This window comes from Pyrus communis, chromosome 1 (assembly GCF_963583255.1).
Source record: "Pyrus communis chromosome 1, drPyrComm1.1, whole genome shotgun sequence".
Classification (NCBI taxonomy): domain Eukaryota; kingdom Viridiplantae; phylum Streptophyta; class Magnoliopsida; order Rosales; family Rosaceae; genus Pyrus; species Pyrus communis.
Genome location: NC_084803.1, coordinates 19,211,508 through 19,231,174, shown reverse-complemented (window position 1 = coordinate 19,231,174; position 19,667 = coordinate 19,211,508). Strand labels below are relative to the sequence as shown.

The following is a 19,667-nucleotide window of genomic DNA, read 5'->3' as shown; positions in this document are numbered from 1 at the left end:
ACACCTTCCAGCATAGGCCTTGTAGTCATTCTCCATCTCGGGCCAAAAGTAGCCATATCTTCTTACTATCCATCTCGGGCCAAAAATAGCCATATCTTCTTACTAACCACCTCATCTTCATTCTAGCTTGATGTGCTCCACAGATTCCTTCATGTACTTCGGCCATCACTCTTATTGATTCTTCTTGGCCTAGGCACTTTAATAATAGTTGATCTGGAGTTTTTCTTAACAGATTTTCCTCCCACATAACATACTTAGTTGCTAGCTATCTATTATTCTTACTTGTGGAGAAATAAGGATTTTTTCAAGTATTGAGTAATAGGTGATCTCCAATCTTCTATCTTTGGCTCTTTAGTCATCACATATAGGCCAAATCTTCTCTCAAAGATAGAAGAGAGATTTCTCCTTTGCACTTCCACCTCTACCTCGAATCCTCTTTCTTGGATTTGTGCTTCATAAGCCAAATGCGCCATCTCATTGGCCATTGCATTTGACTATCTGGGAATATGGTTGACTGATATTTCAGTGCCTCATTAACTCAACAATTGAATGGCTGCCAAGTAATAAAGGGCCATGGTGATGTGTTTGCATTTTTATTCCCCATTTAGTTGATTGATCACTAACTCTGAATCACCAAACGCATCCATTTCAGTTGCCCCCAACTCTATCAAGATCTCTAGACCAATTATCAGTGCTTCATACTCTGCCCGATTGTTGGTAATATCTTAATATTCCAGAATGAATGAATAGCAATGTTAAACCTCCTTGGGATTAATAATGACAAACTCATCCCCAGTAGCGCTTTGAGTGCAAGATCCATCAAAATACAACTTCCAATGAGTGATCCAGAGGCTAGATATCATTTTTATCTCTTGTTGAATACATTCCTCTTTGCCCGAGAGAGCTCTGCTTGGTAGGATCCAGAGATTGGATACCTCTAAAGTCCCTAGATATTGATAAGTTCATCCTGTGATTCTTGGTGCTCGGCTAAGAAGTCTGCAATTGCTAGCCCCTTTATTGCTCTTTGAGGTATATATTGAAAACTGAATTCTGATAGTGCTAGAATCCACTTTCCAATCCTCCCAGTTAGCATTGGTTTTAACAGTATGTATTGTCCTGGGAATGATGTGGATGTGGTAAGGCAACATGTAATACCATAGTTTGCAAGCAGTGAAGTACAAAGGCAAACACAACTTTTTCACTAGGTATATCTTGTCTCTACCTCAGTAAGGATTCTATTGAGGTAGTGTATCGCCTACTCTTTCCCACCTTCATTGTTTTGGGCTAACAGACTTCCCATTGACTTTTCAGAGGTAAAAATGCAAAACTTTAAAGGCTTCCTTCTCTAAGGTGGCATGAACACTAGTGGAGAGGCCAAGTAAGCCTTTATTATGTCAAAGGCCTCTTGGTATGATGAGCCCTACTCGAACTCTTATTTATCTTTCAATCTTAACAGATGAGTCAATAACTGAATCTTGCTTGCCAAGTTAGCAATAAATCTCCTTAGGAAGTTGATTTTTCCTAGAAGCCTTTGCCGTTGTACTTTATTGGTGGGAGGGGGTGATTCCATTATTGCCTGAGCCTTGTTTTTATCGACTTCTACTTCTCTTTAATGAACAAGGAATCCCAAGAAATTGTCTGATCTTACCCCAAAAACACATTTCTTAGGATTCATTTTCAACTTATGGGTCCTCATTCTTATTAAGGCTTGTCTGAGGTCTACCAGGTGCTGTTCTTCAGTTTTAGATTTCATGACAATGTCATCAATGTATACTTCCATGCTATGGCCAATCAAGTCATGAAAAATGGCATTCATTGCTCTTTGATAAGTTGCACCAGCATTTTTTAGTCTGAATGGCATTACCAAGTATTCATATGCTTCGACATGTCCTGGGCATCTAAAAGTTGTTTTATGTATGTCTTCTTTTGCCATTTTTATCTAATTATTACTAGCATTCCCATCCATGAAAGATAAAATTTTGTGTTTTGTTATTGCATCTATAGATAAGTCGACCATTGAAATAGGGTATTCATATGTAGGCGTGGCTCCATTAATGTTTCTATAGTCAACATAACATCGAACTGCATTAGCTATAGTTTTTAATACAGGTACAATATTGGCCAACCACTCGACATACTTGGCAGGCCTAATAAATCCAGTTTTTACCAGCCTTTCAATTTCTTATTTGACCGTTTCTTTTATCTCTTTGGACATCCTTCGTGGTGCTTGCTTTAAAGGTTTATATGCCTCCTTGATAGGCATCATGTGTTCTACTAAGGTTGAATCTAAACTTGGCATTTCAGTGTAATGCCAAGCAAAACAATCTTTAAACTTATGCAGAAGGCTAACTATCTTTGCCCGATCTTCTGCTTCCAGCATGCCACTAATCTGTATAAGCCTTTGATCCTCTTTAGTTCCCAAATCAATGGTTTCTAAGGGGTCTTATACCTCTGGTGTTGGCTTGTTAGGTTCTGTATATAAAAATTCAACTGATTTCGGGCCTTTGGGCATATTATTGGGCCAATCCAAGTCATATATACACTCAGCCATGTGTATGGCTGCCTCTATCTCTTTCTCAAAAAGCTTTTCATCTCTTATGCTCTGGCTACTTGAGGTTGAGCTCTCCCTTTCTTTCTTCATCACTTTCTCTCATACACTAACAATCTTTTGATTAAGGAACTGACTGCAACTACTTGGTCTTTTCTTTTTTTGTTCTGACAGTACTGGTGTTAGGGAGCAGGGATGATATGGGGTCTATCCTATTCTTTTTTAGTGAGAAACAATCCTTGTTCCAAGGGTTTTTGGGTCGTCACCTTAATTGAGCGACCGTTCTCATCAGCTCTTACGTACTGCAGAATTCCAATGCTGGGATTATAAAAGTTGGCTTCTGCAACATTAGTTGTAAGGAGAAATAACCGTGATTCAGCCTCTACCATCTCCCAAAACCCTTGTTCTTTGGTCTTGACGTCATGGTAAACTGCAATATGTTGATGTAGTGTAGATGACACATACAGACTTTGGTGAATCCAATCTCTACTAAGTAAAACTCTATAAGTGGAACTACTATCCACCACAAAGAAAGCTAGCATGATTTTCTTGGATCTCAAGTCAACTTCCAAGGGTAGTATCCCATGAGTTCTAGTAATGGCTTTACAGAAGCTAGAAACTGTCAAGTCAATAGAAATAAGATCTTCCTCACTTTTTCCTAACTTCTTCATTTGTTTTAATGGTATTATATTGACCGTAGCTCCTCCATCAATCAGAACCCTCTTGAAGGGTACTCCCTCAAGATGAGCAGTTATATATATGGGCTTGAGATGGTTAATTAGCCAAGGACATACTTGGGCGGCTGAAAACCATTTTGTCAGAATACACTCTTTCAGGCTCATTCCTTGATAATTAAGGCAAACCTATCTGGCTGGATTTCTCTTTTTCTGTTTCTTCAACATTAACATGTGTCATCATAGGTTCTGTTGCCAAGTAATGTGGCAGGTTGACCAAATTCGGCGCAAAACATGGCAGATAGTACATATGCCATGTTTACGTGGAAATTTCTAGGTTTTGGTAAATCCTCATTCTTCCCTCTAAAATGGTCCGTAAACTCATCTAACCAAGCATGTGCTTCTTTTAGCAACATTAGTTCGGGCACTTCTTCCTCCCTACTTATACCAAAGTTTGGCACTTGCACTGGAATTTCACAAAGGGTTTCAAACAACAAAGGTGAGGGCATTCCTCTTTCAGGTGAAATAGTCCCAAAACATATTGATTCTGGACTCCATTTTGGGGTTGGCATCATTATCATATCTTCTTGAGCTCTCCTCAAGATTCTGTACTTTCTAGGATGAGGGTTTTATGGTACATGATCTCCTTCTCCCTCAGTTTTGTTATTGGCTTTTTCTACCTCATTTTTGCTTCTCCATTGAAGTTGATTTATTCTCCTATGAGGTACTTTTTCAAACTTCACATTTTCAGAGGCTTCTGATGTAACATGGACTTTTAATGATTTCATATGAGCTTTGTGTTGCTTCTGGACTCTCCTGATCATAGAAACTCCCATTTCCTTCACTGGTTTTCCATTTTTCCCAACCACATACCATTTTCGCCCAAGTCGGGCATAATCTTTCTTAGGGGATATTGGGTTTTTTGATCTTCCTTTCATTCTGACATCATGTAACGTGGTTGGGGAAACCTTATATCCATCCATTTTGGCATTTTGGCCTCTATATCCTCCACTTCTTCTGAGGCTTCATAGTTTATGAATACCTCGGACAACCCTTTTGGTTCAGAATCTCCCCTTAATCTTTGGAAAACATTTCTGGAGGTCGCTTTTTCAACTACCCGCATGATGCTTCTATAGGCTTCTTACTCTTCTTTCTTTCTTCTTCTGATCAACTTTTGATCAATAATAGCTCTTGATGCTGGTACTTCTAGCTCACATTCACATTGGCACTTGTTACACAACACCAGCCCTTTAACTATAGCTGCTTTGGGTTTCTCAAGCAACTTGATAACTTATTCTGTAGGTCTATCAACTTCCCTCATTTTTGTTTTCACTTCCCAAGTGGCTTTTCCCTTCCTTTTCTCAGCCCAAGTCAGATTGATCATGTTTATTGGGGCTTCTGGGAAAAGATTTGTGTCAATCATCATGTTCCAATAGCAACTTTACCTTGACTATGAGGTCATGTATTTAGTCCCTGAACTAGACACAATTGGTTATGGAATGATTGAAAGTATAGTGCAACTTGCAATACTTATTTCCTCTTAATTCTTCTGGTTTAGGCATCTTTTTGGTGCTGTCGAGCATGATCACTCTTGCCCGCACCAACTCTTCATAAGTCTTCGATGCATTGGTTAAATCAAAAGAATAACTCTAGTATTTAGAAGGCTTCATATGGACAAATCTACCATCATTCATCACCATTTTCTGATCCTTGATTGGCTGGACTAACCCTTTAACCATCAAAGGTTTAAAGGGAATAGTTATCTCTGTTGCACACATTTCAATTCCCTCTCCTTTATGACCATCACTTTCATCTGGCTCTACTCCTTTAAATTCTACTTGGTGAATTGCAGCTTTGTTTTTTTAGAAATGAGGCATATTGGATGAATGCTTCACTTGTTGTTCTTTAATCAACAGTTTCTCATACTTTGTGGTAGCAATTATGAGCTCTTGTAGCTCATTGAACTGTACGTCATAAAACTTCTTTCTTAAAGGTAGCCTCAATGTCTTCTAAGCAATATATATAAGCTGGGCATAGTTGATAGGAAACTGGCATCTCATCCTTGTCTTTCTAAACCTCATCATGAAGACTTCCTTAGACTTATGCTCATATTGCTTTACCTCAACTAGATCATTGATAATCATCTCGTGCTCTACCGTATAAAACAGTTCATGGAAAGCCATCTCTATTTGCCCTTAGTTAGCAATAAAATTAGGGGGCAACAGAGAATACTGATGAGTATATTTTATATTATATATTTTACCCTATTCTTAGTATATTTTGGTTAATAATTTGGAAGAATTTTGATACTTTGAATTATATTTCCAATATAGGATTTTTGACTTCCTCTGGAGCAAAACATGGTCAAATGGACGAATTTTGGAGTAATTCCAATTGAAGGACGTTCATGAGTCACTTAGCTTGATCGTGTCAAAATATCAGATTTTTCTACCAAGCGAATATTTTCTGGTAATAAAATAAAGGAGCAATGTGCAGTGCTGGAATAGTGACGTTTCGGGCCTGAATTGCATTTTTGGAGCCCAAGATGACCTCGGATGGGTTTGTGGCCTTCTGGAGATATGTTCAGAATGTTCTTATCTTTAAAACAAGCTATCTTGGGCCGGATTTGGAGGAGATTTGAGGCTAAAACGTGGTTGAACAATTTCTGTGCAGTTTTTCTTAGGTTAATTAGGAATTTATTTTCTATTTTATTTTATTATTATTTAGTTTCTTAGTGGGAATAAAATACTTGAGGGTTAGGGTTTGTGTGTTAGCTTTAGGGAGATATTAAAAGGGCTTGGCCGTTCTTATTTTGGAGGCTTTTCTTTAATGCAACTTTGGGGGATACAGAGAACTTGGTTAGGGTTCTTGGAGATTTTCTACTTTAAGGTGTTTTCATTCCTTTTATTCTTAATAATATGTTCTATGATTTCAATTATGAATATGCGTAACTAATTCCTTTTGCTAGGGTGAAGCCGTAAGCCTTAGCATAAATATGTGACTTTTATTTAATTGCTTATGATTGATTGCATGCATACTTTGAATTATTGATCATCATGATTAAAACTATCTAATTGTCTTAATGCCTGATCACCATTAGGATCTCTAGAAAAGTAATTTGATGCAATTTTGGTCGGAAGGTTCCCTGAAATTGATGCTGGCTTCTTGTGATTAATAATTGTAATTTCACTTAAGATGAACACCACGCCTTAAGGGTTGCATGGTTTTTCAAAGGGTTTTCATAAAGCATAATGAGTCTCTCATGTTCAGATTTGATCCGAACGTCCGGACGGGTTGCATGCTAGATATACGTTCTATGTTGGAGGTTCCAAGTAGAATATAAATTAGGAAAACCTAACCTTCAAAGTGGCATGTATAGATCATAAGTAATTGATAAAAATACATAGGATTGCTAGGTAATGGTGAAACCCTAGTGTGTTTCTTAATTTGATTTTTCCAAAACAGTTTTATTTTCCTTTCATCTTTAATATTGCATATTAGTTTATTTTTATTAATTAAATTCGTTTTAATCTAGGTAGGTTATAAAACCAATCATCTCAACTTCTGCTTTACAGTAATTAATTGAAATTTAGTTTGTTTCGAATTATTTAATAATCCCTATGGAGAACGACCTTGCAAAAACCGCTTATACTACAACAACCTTGTCATTCTTGCAAGTAATATAGGAGTTTTTAACCCATTTACGTGTGTGGTAAAATCTCTATCAAGAAACTGGCGCCGCTGCCGGGGATTATTTAAAATAATTCGTTCTAATCAAAATTACAGTTAGTTATTGCTGTCTATACACATTAAAAAAAAAATTACATTTCTTTTTCATTTTATTTTTACAGATTACAGCAGTACTGCAGATTACAACAATCTGTGCATGGTCAGAACTAGATCAGCAGCACAAAAATTGATTCCATTTGATCCAGAACCTAAGCAATCTTTAAGGAGGAGCCGCAGGAAACAAAATCTGCAGTGGGTTCCTTCCCTGCAGGGGACTTTTCTACAATCTTTGTTTTCTGAGGATCTGCACAGTGAAAACACAATGGCATTTGTTATTCCAGAGGGTGGTCAACCTTTAGGGGATTCATTAACAGCTCATGCCACTAACATACCAAGTTGCATTACTTATCCGGAAGTGGAGGAAGGGTCTGCATTCGAAATAAAGCAACACATGTTGAATATTCTACCTACATTTCATGGGTTATCAACCGACGATCCTAACATGCACATTGCAGAATTTTTAATGGGATGCAAGAATATTTTGGTGAGAGGATTTTCAGCCGAATCTATTAAGCTCCGTTTATTTCCATACACTCTGAAAGATCAAGCAAGAAGATGGCTCCTCACACTTCCATCTGGAAGCATTAGCACTTGGAACCAACTCAGTGAAAAATTCTTAAGCAAGTATTATCCAGCTTCAAAGACTCTTGACATGAGAACTCAGATTTTATCTTTTGCACAAAAACCAAATGAAGAGTTTCATGAAGCGTGGGAACGGTTCAAAGAGTTGATTAGAAAATGTCCACATTCTGGTATTAACAGTACTGATCAAATGCATATATTTTTCCGAGGACTAAATATGACTACAAAAACTCTTGTCAATGCTTCATGCGGAGGTTCATACAAAGATAAAAATGCACAAGAGGCTTGTTTATTATTTGAAAAAATGGCAACAGATACACAACAATGGGCAATTGAGCAGCCACAATCTAGGTCTGTTTTTGAGATGTCTAACAGCTCCTCATATCTTACCGCACAAATTGAGAAAATGGAAAAAAGGCTTGATGCAAAATTTGACATGTTGTTACAAAGAATTTCTAATTCACATGTTGCTGTACAGCAGTCATTACAAGCTGCCTGCACCATTTGCAGCATGACAACTCATGATTTTTCTAACTGTCCACATAAAGCTGCTTATCCGGAGTTTGCAGCGGAACAAGTTAATGCATTTAATAATTTTCAACGTCCCCGAAATGACCCCTATTCAAATTTCTACAACCCTGGTTGGAGAGATCATCCAAATTTGAAGTGGGATAGAGATGAACATGCAAAGCCACAATTTCAACAACAGGTACAGCAACCTGCTGCACCGAAGGCTACTTGGGAGATTGCAATTGAAAAATTAGCAATTACTACAAATGCAAGATTTGAACAGACCAATCAAGAAATCCAAAACATGCATGCAACAATGAAAAATATGGAACAACAAATTGGGCAGATTGTTTTGCAAGTTTCAGAAAGAGCACCCGGTACATTTCCTAGTCAAACAGTACCTAATCCAAGAGGACGAGAAGAATGCAATGCTATACGGACTTTATGGTCTGGCAAAAGTTATGACAACAGACATGAAAATTGTGCTGGAAATTCACAGGCAGCACCACAACCACAAATAGATTCGGGAAATGTTGAAAAATCTAATATTTTTGTAGATTCTACAGATTCTGCAAATTCAGGGCAGCCACAAGACATTTCCGAAAATATTGCAGAAGCTACCACAAAAACTGCAGAACGTGTTTATGTGCCTCTAATGCCTTATCCTGAAAGGTTGAGGCCTAAAGCTAAAGATCAACAGTTGACAGATTTTATGAAGACTTTGGTTAAAGTTCAGATTAATCTACCATTAATTGATGCAATTAAGAACATTCCATCTTATGCCAAGTTTTTTAAAGACGTTTGCACAAAGAAAAAGAAGCTTCTGGATTCCGAAAAAGTGATTCTAACAGAACAGTGCAGTGCGGTCTTATTACATAAATTGCCTCCAAAGAAGAAAGACCCAGGGAGTTTTACTATCTCTTGCACCATTGGAAATTGTGATTTTAGTAGTGCTTTAATTGACTTAGGTGCTAGTGTAAACTTAATGCCTTATTCTGTTTTTAAACGTTTAGGTGAAGGAGAGCTGAAGCCAACCTCCAGCATTATTCAATTGGCTGATCGTTCAATTACCTACCCTAGAGGAGTCATTGAAGATGTTATTGTTAAGGTTGACAATCTATATTTACCAGCTGATTTTATGGTGTTGGACATGGATGAGGATTTGACAACACCCATCATTTTGGGCCGCCCATTCCTGGCTATAGCCCGGACTCTTATTGATGTTGAAGCCGGAACTCTAACATTCCGGGTTGAAGATCAAACGGTTGTTTTTAGGTTGTTTGAAGCTACCACACATCCATGTGATAAACAAGAATGCATGCGTGTTGATGCATTAGATGGTTTGCCTCGTGCCAAATTTGTGACCAGATCATCAATTGACAATCTGCCCATAAAGACTCAAAATGTGATTCGTGAGTGTGATAGTAAAGCACAGCAACACAAAGTTCAATTGCTTGAAGTGCAAAAATCAAAAACAGATCCGAGCAACCAGATGGACCAAAAACACCAAAATGTCAAGAGCAAGAATAAAAAGTTGCATGGTAGTCCAAGTTATCAAAAAATACAGCCTGAAAACAAAGTATGGTTGTTAAGTTCAAATTTCAAGTCAATTCCAGGGAGACAAGAGTCTCGGTGGAAGGGCCCTTATATGGTGAAGCAGGTTTTTCATAACGGTAACGTGGACATTGAAAAAGAGGGCAAGGGTTGTGTGCTCAAGGTCAAGAAGTATTTACTTAAACCATGCATTGGGAAATTTGGTACAAGTGAGTCACTGACTCTAAAGGAACCAGTGATCTGACCACCAGGCTTCTGCGACGTCTAGCTACAGACTTAAAATAAAGCGCTTATTGGGAGGCAACCCAATTTCTCTAAACTCATTCCTTATTTTACTTTTTGTTTTGAGTTTTTTTTTTTTATTTTATTTTATTAGTGAAATTTCTAGATGCATTTACATACCTAAGTTTCATTTTAAAATATAAAAAATATAAAAAAAAATTCAGAAAACAGAAATTTTTTTAAAAAAAAAAAAATTCCAAAAAAAATGCTTTATTTATTTACCCAGTTAGTTTCATTTTTTTTAACGCATATTGGTTAATTGCAGGTTGCAACGCATGGAAAATAAAGAGCATCCTATACTGAATCATGCACCCAGTATCAAATCTACATTAACATCACCACATCTACACTATGCTGGAAATTTAAAGCAATCAACATGAAGTCATTCACAGAGGCAAGTTTGGGGGTGATTGTTGCAGATCCTGCGCAGAAACATATTTTTGAGCAGTTACTTTTCTGCAGCTCAGTTTTGCGATGCATGGATGAGAGAATCACAATTGAATCACATATCCATACACCACAGAACTGAGTACAGCTATTATTACCAGATCTACAGCAACTAAACTTGCAGGGATTCGAATTTTACCTCCCAGATGCACAGATCTGGGTCCTGAGGGCCTTTCCTGTTTTGACCAGCGAGCTTGTGTGTTTACTTCCTTTTTCCCTCGGCTCTATCATGGATCTGCATATCCCTACACACAGCGCATGTATGTTTTCAGTTCTTACAAAGTCATTTTGGGAGTGTATACACGGTAAATATGGCATCATAAATGAAATGAAGTTGAATTCGTAAATGTTGAGCTGAGTGAAAGCAGATGAACGAGATCTTTACCGTCTCATTTTCCGCGGCCGAAGCCTTTGCTGTTTATTTTTTACTTCTGGGGCCACTGGATCGGCAGCTGAAGGGTTGTTTTCTCTCGGCTTTACCCTGGATTTGAGTATTATTTTTTCAGTCACAGTAGTGGTTTTATTGTTAAAATACCAGATCACACTCGATCAATCAAAAGGATTACGATTTTTACCTCAAAAGTTGTAGATCCGTGAGTTTGGGGACTATTCGAGTGGGTCTTTTCAGTCTCTTTGTGAATCTCGGGTATCTAATATAGAAAAACATCAGAGTCAGCTTCTTCAGAGATTCATCACAAAACCATAGCTCTCAGAGCATTTTCGCCAGCCTAGAGATATGAATATTGAACCAAGTGGAAGATGATACCGTTGCATGTGCGAAATGGTTTCGATCTGTATGAATGGAACTCGAATCCGTGATGGTTTGAATTTGAGCGACACACTGTTTGGTTGAGAAAAGCTGGCGACTCAGGGTGTATTTCTTGTGTTGTTTGTCTCGGATTTGCAACAATTAGGGGTCTTCACACAGATGAAAACACATGCATATGTTAGTTTACCACATAAATCTGAAAAGGAAAAAAAAAACTACAGACACACAGGGAGGAGGGATTTACTTTCATGCATCTCAGTTTTCATGCTTACTCCACCATGGATGGGTTAGAGAGACACGGAAGTGTGTATGCTCCTTGGTTTTTGGTTGCAGAACGAGTGAAGAAACTGCTGCATATACGAGGTTTGTACAAATGGGCGCTGGACTTGAGAGGAAATGGAGAAAAGAAACCCTTTCCAGATTTCTTTTTTAGAGAGAGGGAGAGGGCTAAGAGGAATAGGTTTGAAATGAGAGTAGTGAGAGATGTCTCTCATTTTTCTAGAGAGAACAAGGGGCTTCGGGGTTTACAACAAATAATATTATTATCCTTCTGCACAGGGGATGGGAATGGACAGAAGAGAGTCGTTTGGCTCTGGGCTCGAGGCTAGTGAAAGGGAATCCAATGCGTGTTCAAGAATAGCTAGTTTTTTGTTTTTCAAATGACAGATGCAGCTGCTACACCAGCTTATATTGTAGCTGTTGCTAGGTTTTTACACAAGTGTGGACTTGTACGTGTTGGTCAGCGCGCCTTCACAAGTTCCCAACTACCAGGTCCTGCTTTCGAATCCCTGAAGTGTCCAGTAGTGTTTTTGTTCTCCACATTTTTGGTCAGCACACCTTGGCAAATTCACAGTTTCCCTCTTCAAGTCTCTGGTGTGTTAGTTTCTTTTTCCTTTTCTTTTCTTTCTTGTTTTATGTTTTATTTTATTTTATTTTCTTGTTTCTCTTTCCTATTTTGTTTGCTTAGGGTATTTTCTATATTTTTTATATTTGTTTTACATTTTCTAGGATTTAGTAGTTTTGTTTATGTTCTTGTCCCTTCTATTTATTTTCCACACCTTGAGGACAAAGTGTGAAATAAGTTTGGGGGTGGGAAATAACATTTTAGGTTTTTAATTTTTGTGTCAAGTTAAAATTTTCATTCTTTGTAAGTTAATATCCATAGATTATTTTAAACGTTATAACAAATGGACATGCTGAAGATTAATCCCACATTAGAGTCTTTTCTACTTATCGTTGCTTAGACACTAATTCATGAATTATACTTTGACAACTTACACAGTCACATCAACATGGCTTGTGGGGAGTGAGATTGAAACACTTACTTTTAGTCTAAGTTTCACTTTTAATTTTTGTTCTACATAAAGTAAAGTTAGTTTGTGTTATAAAGTAATAATTGTCTCACCCGAGACTTTGCCTAGTAACCGGGCCAGTCCTGCCTAATCAGCAGTGATTCTCGCGTCAAACAGTAGAGTTTTGGCATGGGGCAGGGTGGTTAGTTGGTTTCGTAGCCTTTTCAACTCGGGTTAATAAGTCCTTAGGGGTGTTCTACACCTAGTGCCCTAAAGCCCTAGTGGTTTGGGAGTCATTGACCTAAAGCTCGCTACATAGGTTGGATCGAAAGCTTAAGTGAACCGACATTGCACAACCACTACTGTTACTGAAAAAAAAAAAAAAAAAAAAAAAAGATCAAGAAGAAAAAGAAAAATAGTTATATTTAAAGTTAGTATGTGTGAAATAAAGAAGGACAAGAGGTAAGGGTTTTAGTCGAGTCTCCTTAGCTATGTTGATTCACTTTACACCAAAGGAAGTTCGTGAATTCTTTTCTAATTGATTGTAAATGGCTTAGACTCTGTGGTGGGATTGGTTGGAACTTTTGAAAAGATGTTCTAATTTTTAACATTTTCTATGGATTGCAACTTTGAAGGTGAAAATTTTTGTCAGTTAGTTTTAGTTAAGTTCTAGTTTGTTAGTGTTTATTGTTGTTTTCTAGTTTTGTTTTGCTTGAGGACAAGCAAAAAGCTAAGTTTGGGGGTATTTTGATGAGTATATTTTATATTATATATTTTACCCTATTCCTAGTATATTTTGGTTAATAATTTGGAAGAATTTTGATACTTTGAATTATATTTCCAATATAGGATTTTCGACTTCCTCTGGAGCAAAACATGGTCAAATAGACGAATTTTGGAGTAATTCCAATTGGAGGACGTTCGTGAGTCACTTAGCTTAATCGTGTCAAAATATCAGATTTTTCTACCAAGCGAATATTTTCTGGTAATAAAATAAAGGAGCAATGTGCAGTGCTGGAATAGTGACGTTTCGGGCTTGAATTGCATTTTTGGAGCCCAAGATGACCTCGGATGGGTTTGTGGCCTTCTGGAGATGTATTCAGAATGTTCTTATCTTTAACACAAGCTATCTTGGGCCGGATTTCGAGGAGATTTGAGGCTAAAACGTGGCTGAACAATTTCTGTGCAGTTTTTCCTAGGTTAATTAGGAATTTATTTTCTATTTTATTTTATTATTATTTAGTTTCTTAGTGGGAATAAAATACTTGAGGGTTAGGGTTTGTGTGTTAGCTTTAGGGAGATATTAAAAGGGCTTGGCCGTTCTTATTTTGGAGGCTTTTCTTTTATGCAACTTTGGGGGATACAGAGAACTTGGTTAGGGTTCTTGGAGATTTTCTACTTTAAGGTGTTTTCATTCCTTTTATTCTTAATAATATGTTCTATGATTTCAATTATGAATATGCGTAACTAATTCCTTTTGCTAGGGTGAAGCCGTAAGCCTTAGCATAAATATGTGACTTTTATTTAATTGCTTATGATTGATTGCATGCATACTTTGAATTATTGATCACCATGATTAAAACTATCTAATTGTCTTAATGTCTGATCACCATTAGGATCTTTAGAAAAGTAATTTGATGCAATTTTGGTCGGAAGGTTTCCTGAAATTGATGCTGGCTTCTTGTGATTAATAATTGTAATTTCACTTAAGATGAACACCACGCCTTAAGGGTTGCATGGTTTTTCAAAGGGTTTTCATAAAGCATAATGAGTCTCTCATGTTCAGATTTGATCCGAACGTCCGGACGGGTTGCATGTTAGATATACGTTCTATGTTGGAGGTTCCAAGTAGAATATAAATTAGGAAAACCTAACCTTCAAAGTGGCATGTATAGATCATAAGTAATTGATAAAAATACATAGGATTGCTAGGTGATGGTGAAACCCTAGTGTGTTTCTTAATTTGATTTTTCCAAAACAGTTTTATTTTCCTTTCATCTTTAATATTGCATATTAGTTTATTTTTATTAATTAAATTCGTTTTAATTTAGGTAGGTTATAAAACCAATCATCTCAACTTTCTGCTTTACAGTAATTAATTGAAATTTAGTTTGTTTCGAATTATTTAATAATCCCTGTGGAGAACGACCTTGCAAAAACCGCTTATACTACAACAACCTTGTCATTCTTGCAAGTAATATAGGAGTTTTTAACCCATTTACGTGTGTGGTAAAATCTCTATCAAGAAACTGGTGCCGCTGCCTGGGATTATTTAAAATAATTCGTTCTAATCAAAATTACAGTTAGTTATTGCTGTCTATACACATTAAAAAAAATATATATTACATTTCTTTTTCATTTTATTTTTACAGATTACAGCAGTACTGCAGATTACAACAATCTGTGCATGGTCAGAACTAGATCAGCAGCACAAAAATTGATTCCATTTGATCCAGAACCTGAGCAATCTTTAAGGAGGAGCCGCAGGAAACAAAATCTGCAGTGGGTTCCTTCCCTGCAGGGGACTTTTCTACAATCTTTGTTTTTTGAGGATCTGCACAGTGAAAACACAATGGCATTTGTTATTCCAGAGGGTGGTCAACCTTTAGGGGATTCATTAACAGCTCATGCCACTAACATACCAAGTTGCATTACTTATCCGGAAGTGGAGGAAGGGTCTGCATTCGAAATAAAGCAACACATGTTGAATATTCTACCTACATTTCATGGGTTATCAACCGACGATCCTAACATGCACATTGCAGAATTTTTAATGGGATGCAAGAATATTTTGGTGAGAGGATTTTCAGCTGAATCTATTAAGCTCCGTTTATTTCCATACACTCTGAAAGATCAAGCAAGGAGATGGCTCCTCACACTTCCATCTGGAAGCATTAGCACTTGGAACCAACTCAGTGAAAAATTCTTAAGCAAGTATTATCCAGCTTCAAAGACTCTTGACATGAGAACTCAGATTTTATCTTTTGCACAAAAACCAAATGAAGAGTTTCATGAAGCGTGGGAACGGTTCAAAGAGTTGATTAGAAAATGTCCACATTCTGGTATTAACAGTACTGATCAAATGCATATATTTTTCCGAGGACTAAATATGACTACAAAAACTCTTGTCAATGCTTCATGCGGAGGTTCATACAAAGATAAAAATGCACAAGAGGCTTGTTTATTATTTGAAAAAATGGCAACAGATACACAGCAATGGGCAATTGAGCAGCCACAATCTAGGTCTGTTTTTGAGATGTCTACTATCTAGTGAAAATATTGGCTGACTAACTCCATATTGGCTGACTAACTCCATATTTTTCCTTATTTTTCCCTTTATCCTTCTTTTCCTCAAGCAAAGGAAATATGGGAATAATTGGTTCTTTCTTGGGACTTGCTTCTCTCATCATTTCCCTAGCATAACCATTTTTTGGAGTAGAGTACTCTAGATCTAATCTTCTTTGTAGACTTCCTGTTAAGGAATAGAGTCTACTCACTTCTCCTTTGGTTTCCAAAGTAATCTTTTCCATACTTTTCAACACTTGCACCATGGTAGCTTGCAAGTCTTCCTTGGTCACCTTTCCTCCTGACTTCTCAAATGAAGTGGGGCTTTCCAAAATGGTTGATCCTCGTAGGGAAATGAAATCTTCTGGATGATCTGTTATGCTTGATCTTGGTAGACACTAGGGTGGCCTGTATTCCATATTCCACCTGAAGGTTATTTCCTTTCTCCTCCTTCTTGGCATATAAGACTAAATGAGTCCCATTGGGCATGCCAAAACTATGTTTGAGCAAAGATTTCTCTAGAAAAGGTCTTTGACCTCAGCACAGCTCCCCAATGGATTGGTATTTTGGCCGTGTACATTTGGTAGTCAGGTTCTTGCTTACCTTCTGTGCTGCAATAAAAACTTGAAGTTAGTTCTGAAATGTGCCTTTGTGGTGCCTTAGGTGTAAGGCTTGAGGTTCACAATCAAAACTAAATACTTAGTCGTGCCACTTCTATCTCAGTATATCAAATATAGAACAAGTGTGTTTCAAGTCGATTACTTAAGCCCTAAGTCACTTAAACTTCTTGTTATCAAAGGATTGTCACAGATGGATTAAGTCTGTATTAAGTTCTTTTCTTGCCTTGTAAACAAGGACTTTTAGTTCATGATCTTGTATGTTTGAATGGAGGGAGTCCTAATCCCTTTAAGTCATTTGTTTGGTACCAAATTGATCTTAATGAAAACAAATCCATTTAGTTATCCAGATCCCGATGCAAATGAGAATCTTAAAATAGAAAAACAAGTATAAATGACTTGAATACATGCTGAAGTGTACATTAATCAATAGATCTACTAATTTAAAGAGCAAACAAATAGACTCAGGCAAGATTTCACCTTGTCTGGCAAGGTTGAACCTCTTGCATCCACTTCTCTTTGAGTTTATAGAGGTTGTATGCTAAAAAGGGATGGATGCTAAACAAGTTTACATGAGGGAATCGATACTACAACACTAAGGGAGGTAGTAGAGCTTTATACTAGACAAATGATAGATTTTATGAGGAACCTATTGTTAAAGAGACTGAGTCTGAGTTGATTTCAGGCTTGAGGAGTACGAACTGGCTTAAGATCAAAGTTTGGATGCTTGTTTGTTTGATTGGTTGAGTGTTCTTGTCTTTGTTGTCTATTCTCCCTTTTATAGGCAATTTGGCCTGAATGTCAGGGTATTGCTCTTTCCCAAAAGTTCTTGAAGGGTAGTGAGTCATCAACTTTTTACATGTAGTGCCACTAGAAAGTGTTTTTTGGCTAATAGTAGGTTAGTCTCCATCACTTGTCACTTCAGTTATAGACACATGTTTTATGTCTTGGCTGAAAAGGCTTCGGTTTGCTTTTGGGCATGATGTTGAGCCTTGGGTAGATTCACCTTGTTTTGACATCTTTGGGCCTTCTTTCAGTTAAACCCAATATTCAAATAATCCAAACAAATATGATTTGGGTTGTTCTTATATTTGGTATCATAGCCATGTTAGTAAGCCCTAGGTCCGATGAATTAATAAGAAATCTTAATGCTTTAAGCGTGTATAAAATTCGTATAATGATTGTTGCAATTTTTCTATAGCATGATTAATTGTTCTAATGCCATATGTTGCTACCAAAGTTTTATTCACTGCAGGAAAATGAATATATGGTTTGGAGATTAGACCACTGTAAGCATTGTGCTTTTGTCATTCTAGAATTGGTAGTCATGGTTGCTTCAGTTTCACAAACGATGATCGGTATCTTATTGAAATCCGGTATTTGATTGAAATTTTTGATATCTTTTTTATATTCATGTTGCAACCAATATGCATAAACTTGTAACATGACCTCAATTTTTCTCCGAAAAGAACTCTTCTTTGAATAACGTACCGTGATATCAAACATATCCTCAACCTTGAGATTTATCACTACTAATATATGTAATATATGGTTGAGAACATACCTACATGTATGCTATTTGCCCCATTGTTTAAGACTTAGTCAGGTACTCATTTTAAATTATGAACAAAGACTTGATTCATGATGGAACTTGATTTATTATGCAATTAGCCTACCTGAGATTCGTAAAGAGTATTGATCATAAGTCATTTGAATTACCTAATAAATAAACCTTGGGTTTATAGTCCTCGATTTTAACAAATTGGACCTTCAAGGAACGAGTAGAGTACAAAAACGAAATATTGAGTTCATGCCCATGCCCATGGTTATCACGAATGGTTTTTGTTCCGAATCATGATCGTTGGGTGCATTTTGAAATTGTTGGGTTTCAAGAACCTCGGAATTAAGTACTCTTATATATACAAGAATGGTCTAGGCTTCTAGCATCTACTGTTGCATGAAGCGGTGGCTTTATTTCCAAATAGTCATGCAATCTCAAGTTATGGTTGTTTAACTACAAATTAATTATTTTATATACTTGGTCAGTTTCTTGCCATGCATTTAACTTTCAGTTTGGAAAGTAAAGAATATTTGTGTATTTCTTATATTTGTGTATTTCTTATTTAACTAACCTAGAACATACATAATTATGGATTTACGGTTTTTGAAATGATGTCTTTTTCTAGAAAGATTGATGTTTAAGTGGTTGTCATCCCAATTGTGGAACGATCGCATGTGTTGCTTTGTGTCCTTGTGAATTGCAAATGCAGTGCAGAAAACAATTGATTATGCACCGAATAGGGATTTGATTGACTTGATATTCTTGGAGAGTCATACATTGCTAGTTGGCCTTTATACAATTGTTTGTGATTATACTTGTTCACATTAATGCTTTTATTTGTAAGTCTTATTTAGGAATGATGCCAACGTAAAACAACTAAGGCTGCAACATCTGGAACAAATAATCATGTTATTTTAACCATTGGACAAATGTTTATTAAATCTTCACCAAAGTGAGATTTTATGGAAGTTTTGGTCTGTATGCTATTCTCTGTTTGGCAGCATATAGGATGGTGGAAGAGATTATATTGCATGCTTGTGCCAAAACCATTTAGGAAGTAAGTGATGTCTTTATTAGATTATCTTCTTGATGTGGTTTTGATTATTAACTTCAGTTTGAACTTGATGTTATGTGTGTATGTTAAAGTAAGGTAAAAAGGTTATTGGTACAAAGTTTAATACATATATATATATATATATATATTGTGTCAAGATTATTGAAACTAAAGTTTTATGCAGGATATCAACACTAATAATCTCTATAGTTAAACAAATGTTTGGATAAATCTTCACCAAAGTGGGAATTATTAGGAAATTTTGTTCAATGAATTCTTAATTGAATTTTGTGAGTGACAGTTCATTGCATGAGACCAATCTTTCAAAAGACAAAAATAGTGAATGGCTTGAACTGTGATACAATGTATAGTATTTTATAAAAGTTTTAAGACAACTTTGTTCCCTTGTCCAAAGACATGATTTGAGTTGTAACTTGAAATTTTTGTGAAATAGCTATGCAAATAAGGATGCATGATTAAGATTGCATAACTAATATTTTATGTCTCTTGACCAAAGATGTTACATAAAATTGCATGTCATGATTATTCACTTAATAACTAGTTTATTTGCATAAGGCAAAATTGAGGCTTTACTCATTGGAGTTTGATAAAGGATTGAATATGATTGTATCATATTTTGATGTTGTTTAATGTGAGAGGAATGTATGAATGGTTTGAGATGTTTTCAGGGTATAACATTTTT

General features: G+C 36.5%; 1 protein-coding gene and 2 non-coding genes across 3 annotated transcripts; 1 reads left to right on the top strand and 2 right to left on the bottom strand.

The window, feature by feature from the left end:
- Positions 1-7,660: 7,660 nt before the first annotated feature.
- LOC137720577 (small nucleolar RNA R71) lies at positions 7,661-7,765 on the bottom strand. Its single transcript, XR_011066540.1, has one exon. It is a non-coding gene; the product is annotated as a small nucleolar RNA R71 (small nucleolar RNA).
- Positions 7,766-8,029: 264 nt separating this feature from the next.
- LOC137719750 (uncharacterized) lies at positions 8,030-9,901 on the top strand. Its single transcript, XM_068458797.1, has one exon. It carries the CDS (start codon positions 8,030-8,032, stop codon positions 9,899-9,901), a length of 1,872 nt encoding a protein of 623 aa, XP_068314898.1.
- A 5,505-nt stretch (positions 9,902-15,406) lies between these two features.
- Positions 15,407-15,511, bottom strand: LOC137720570 (small nucleolar RNA R71). The gene has a single exon (XR_011066539.1). It is a non-coding gene; the product is annotated as a small nucleolar RNA R71 (small nucleolar RNA).
- Positions 15,512-19,667: the final 4,156 nt, after the last annotated feature.

Coding starts and splice junctions, on each gene's coding strand:
- LOC137719750 (XM_068458797.1), top strand. CDS start 8,030: ATGTTGTTACAAAGAATTTCTAATTCACATGTTGCTGTACAGCAGTCA.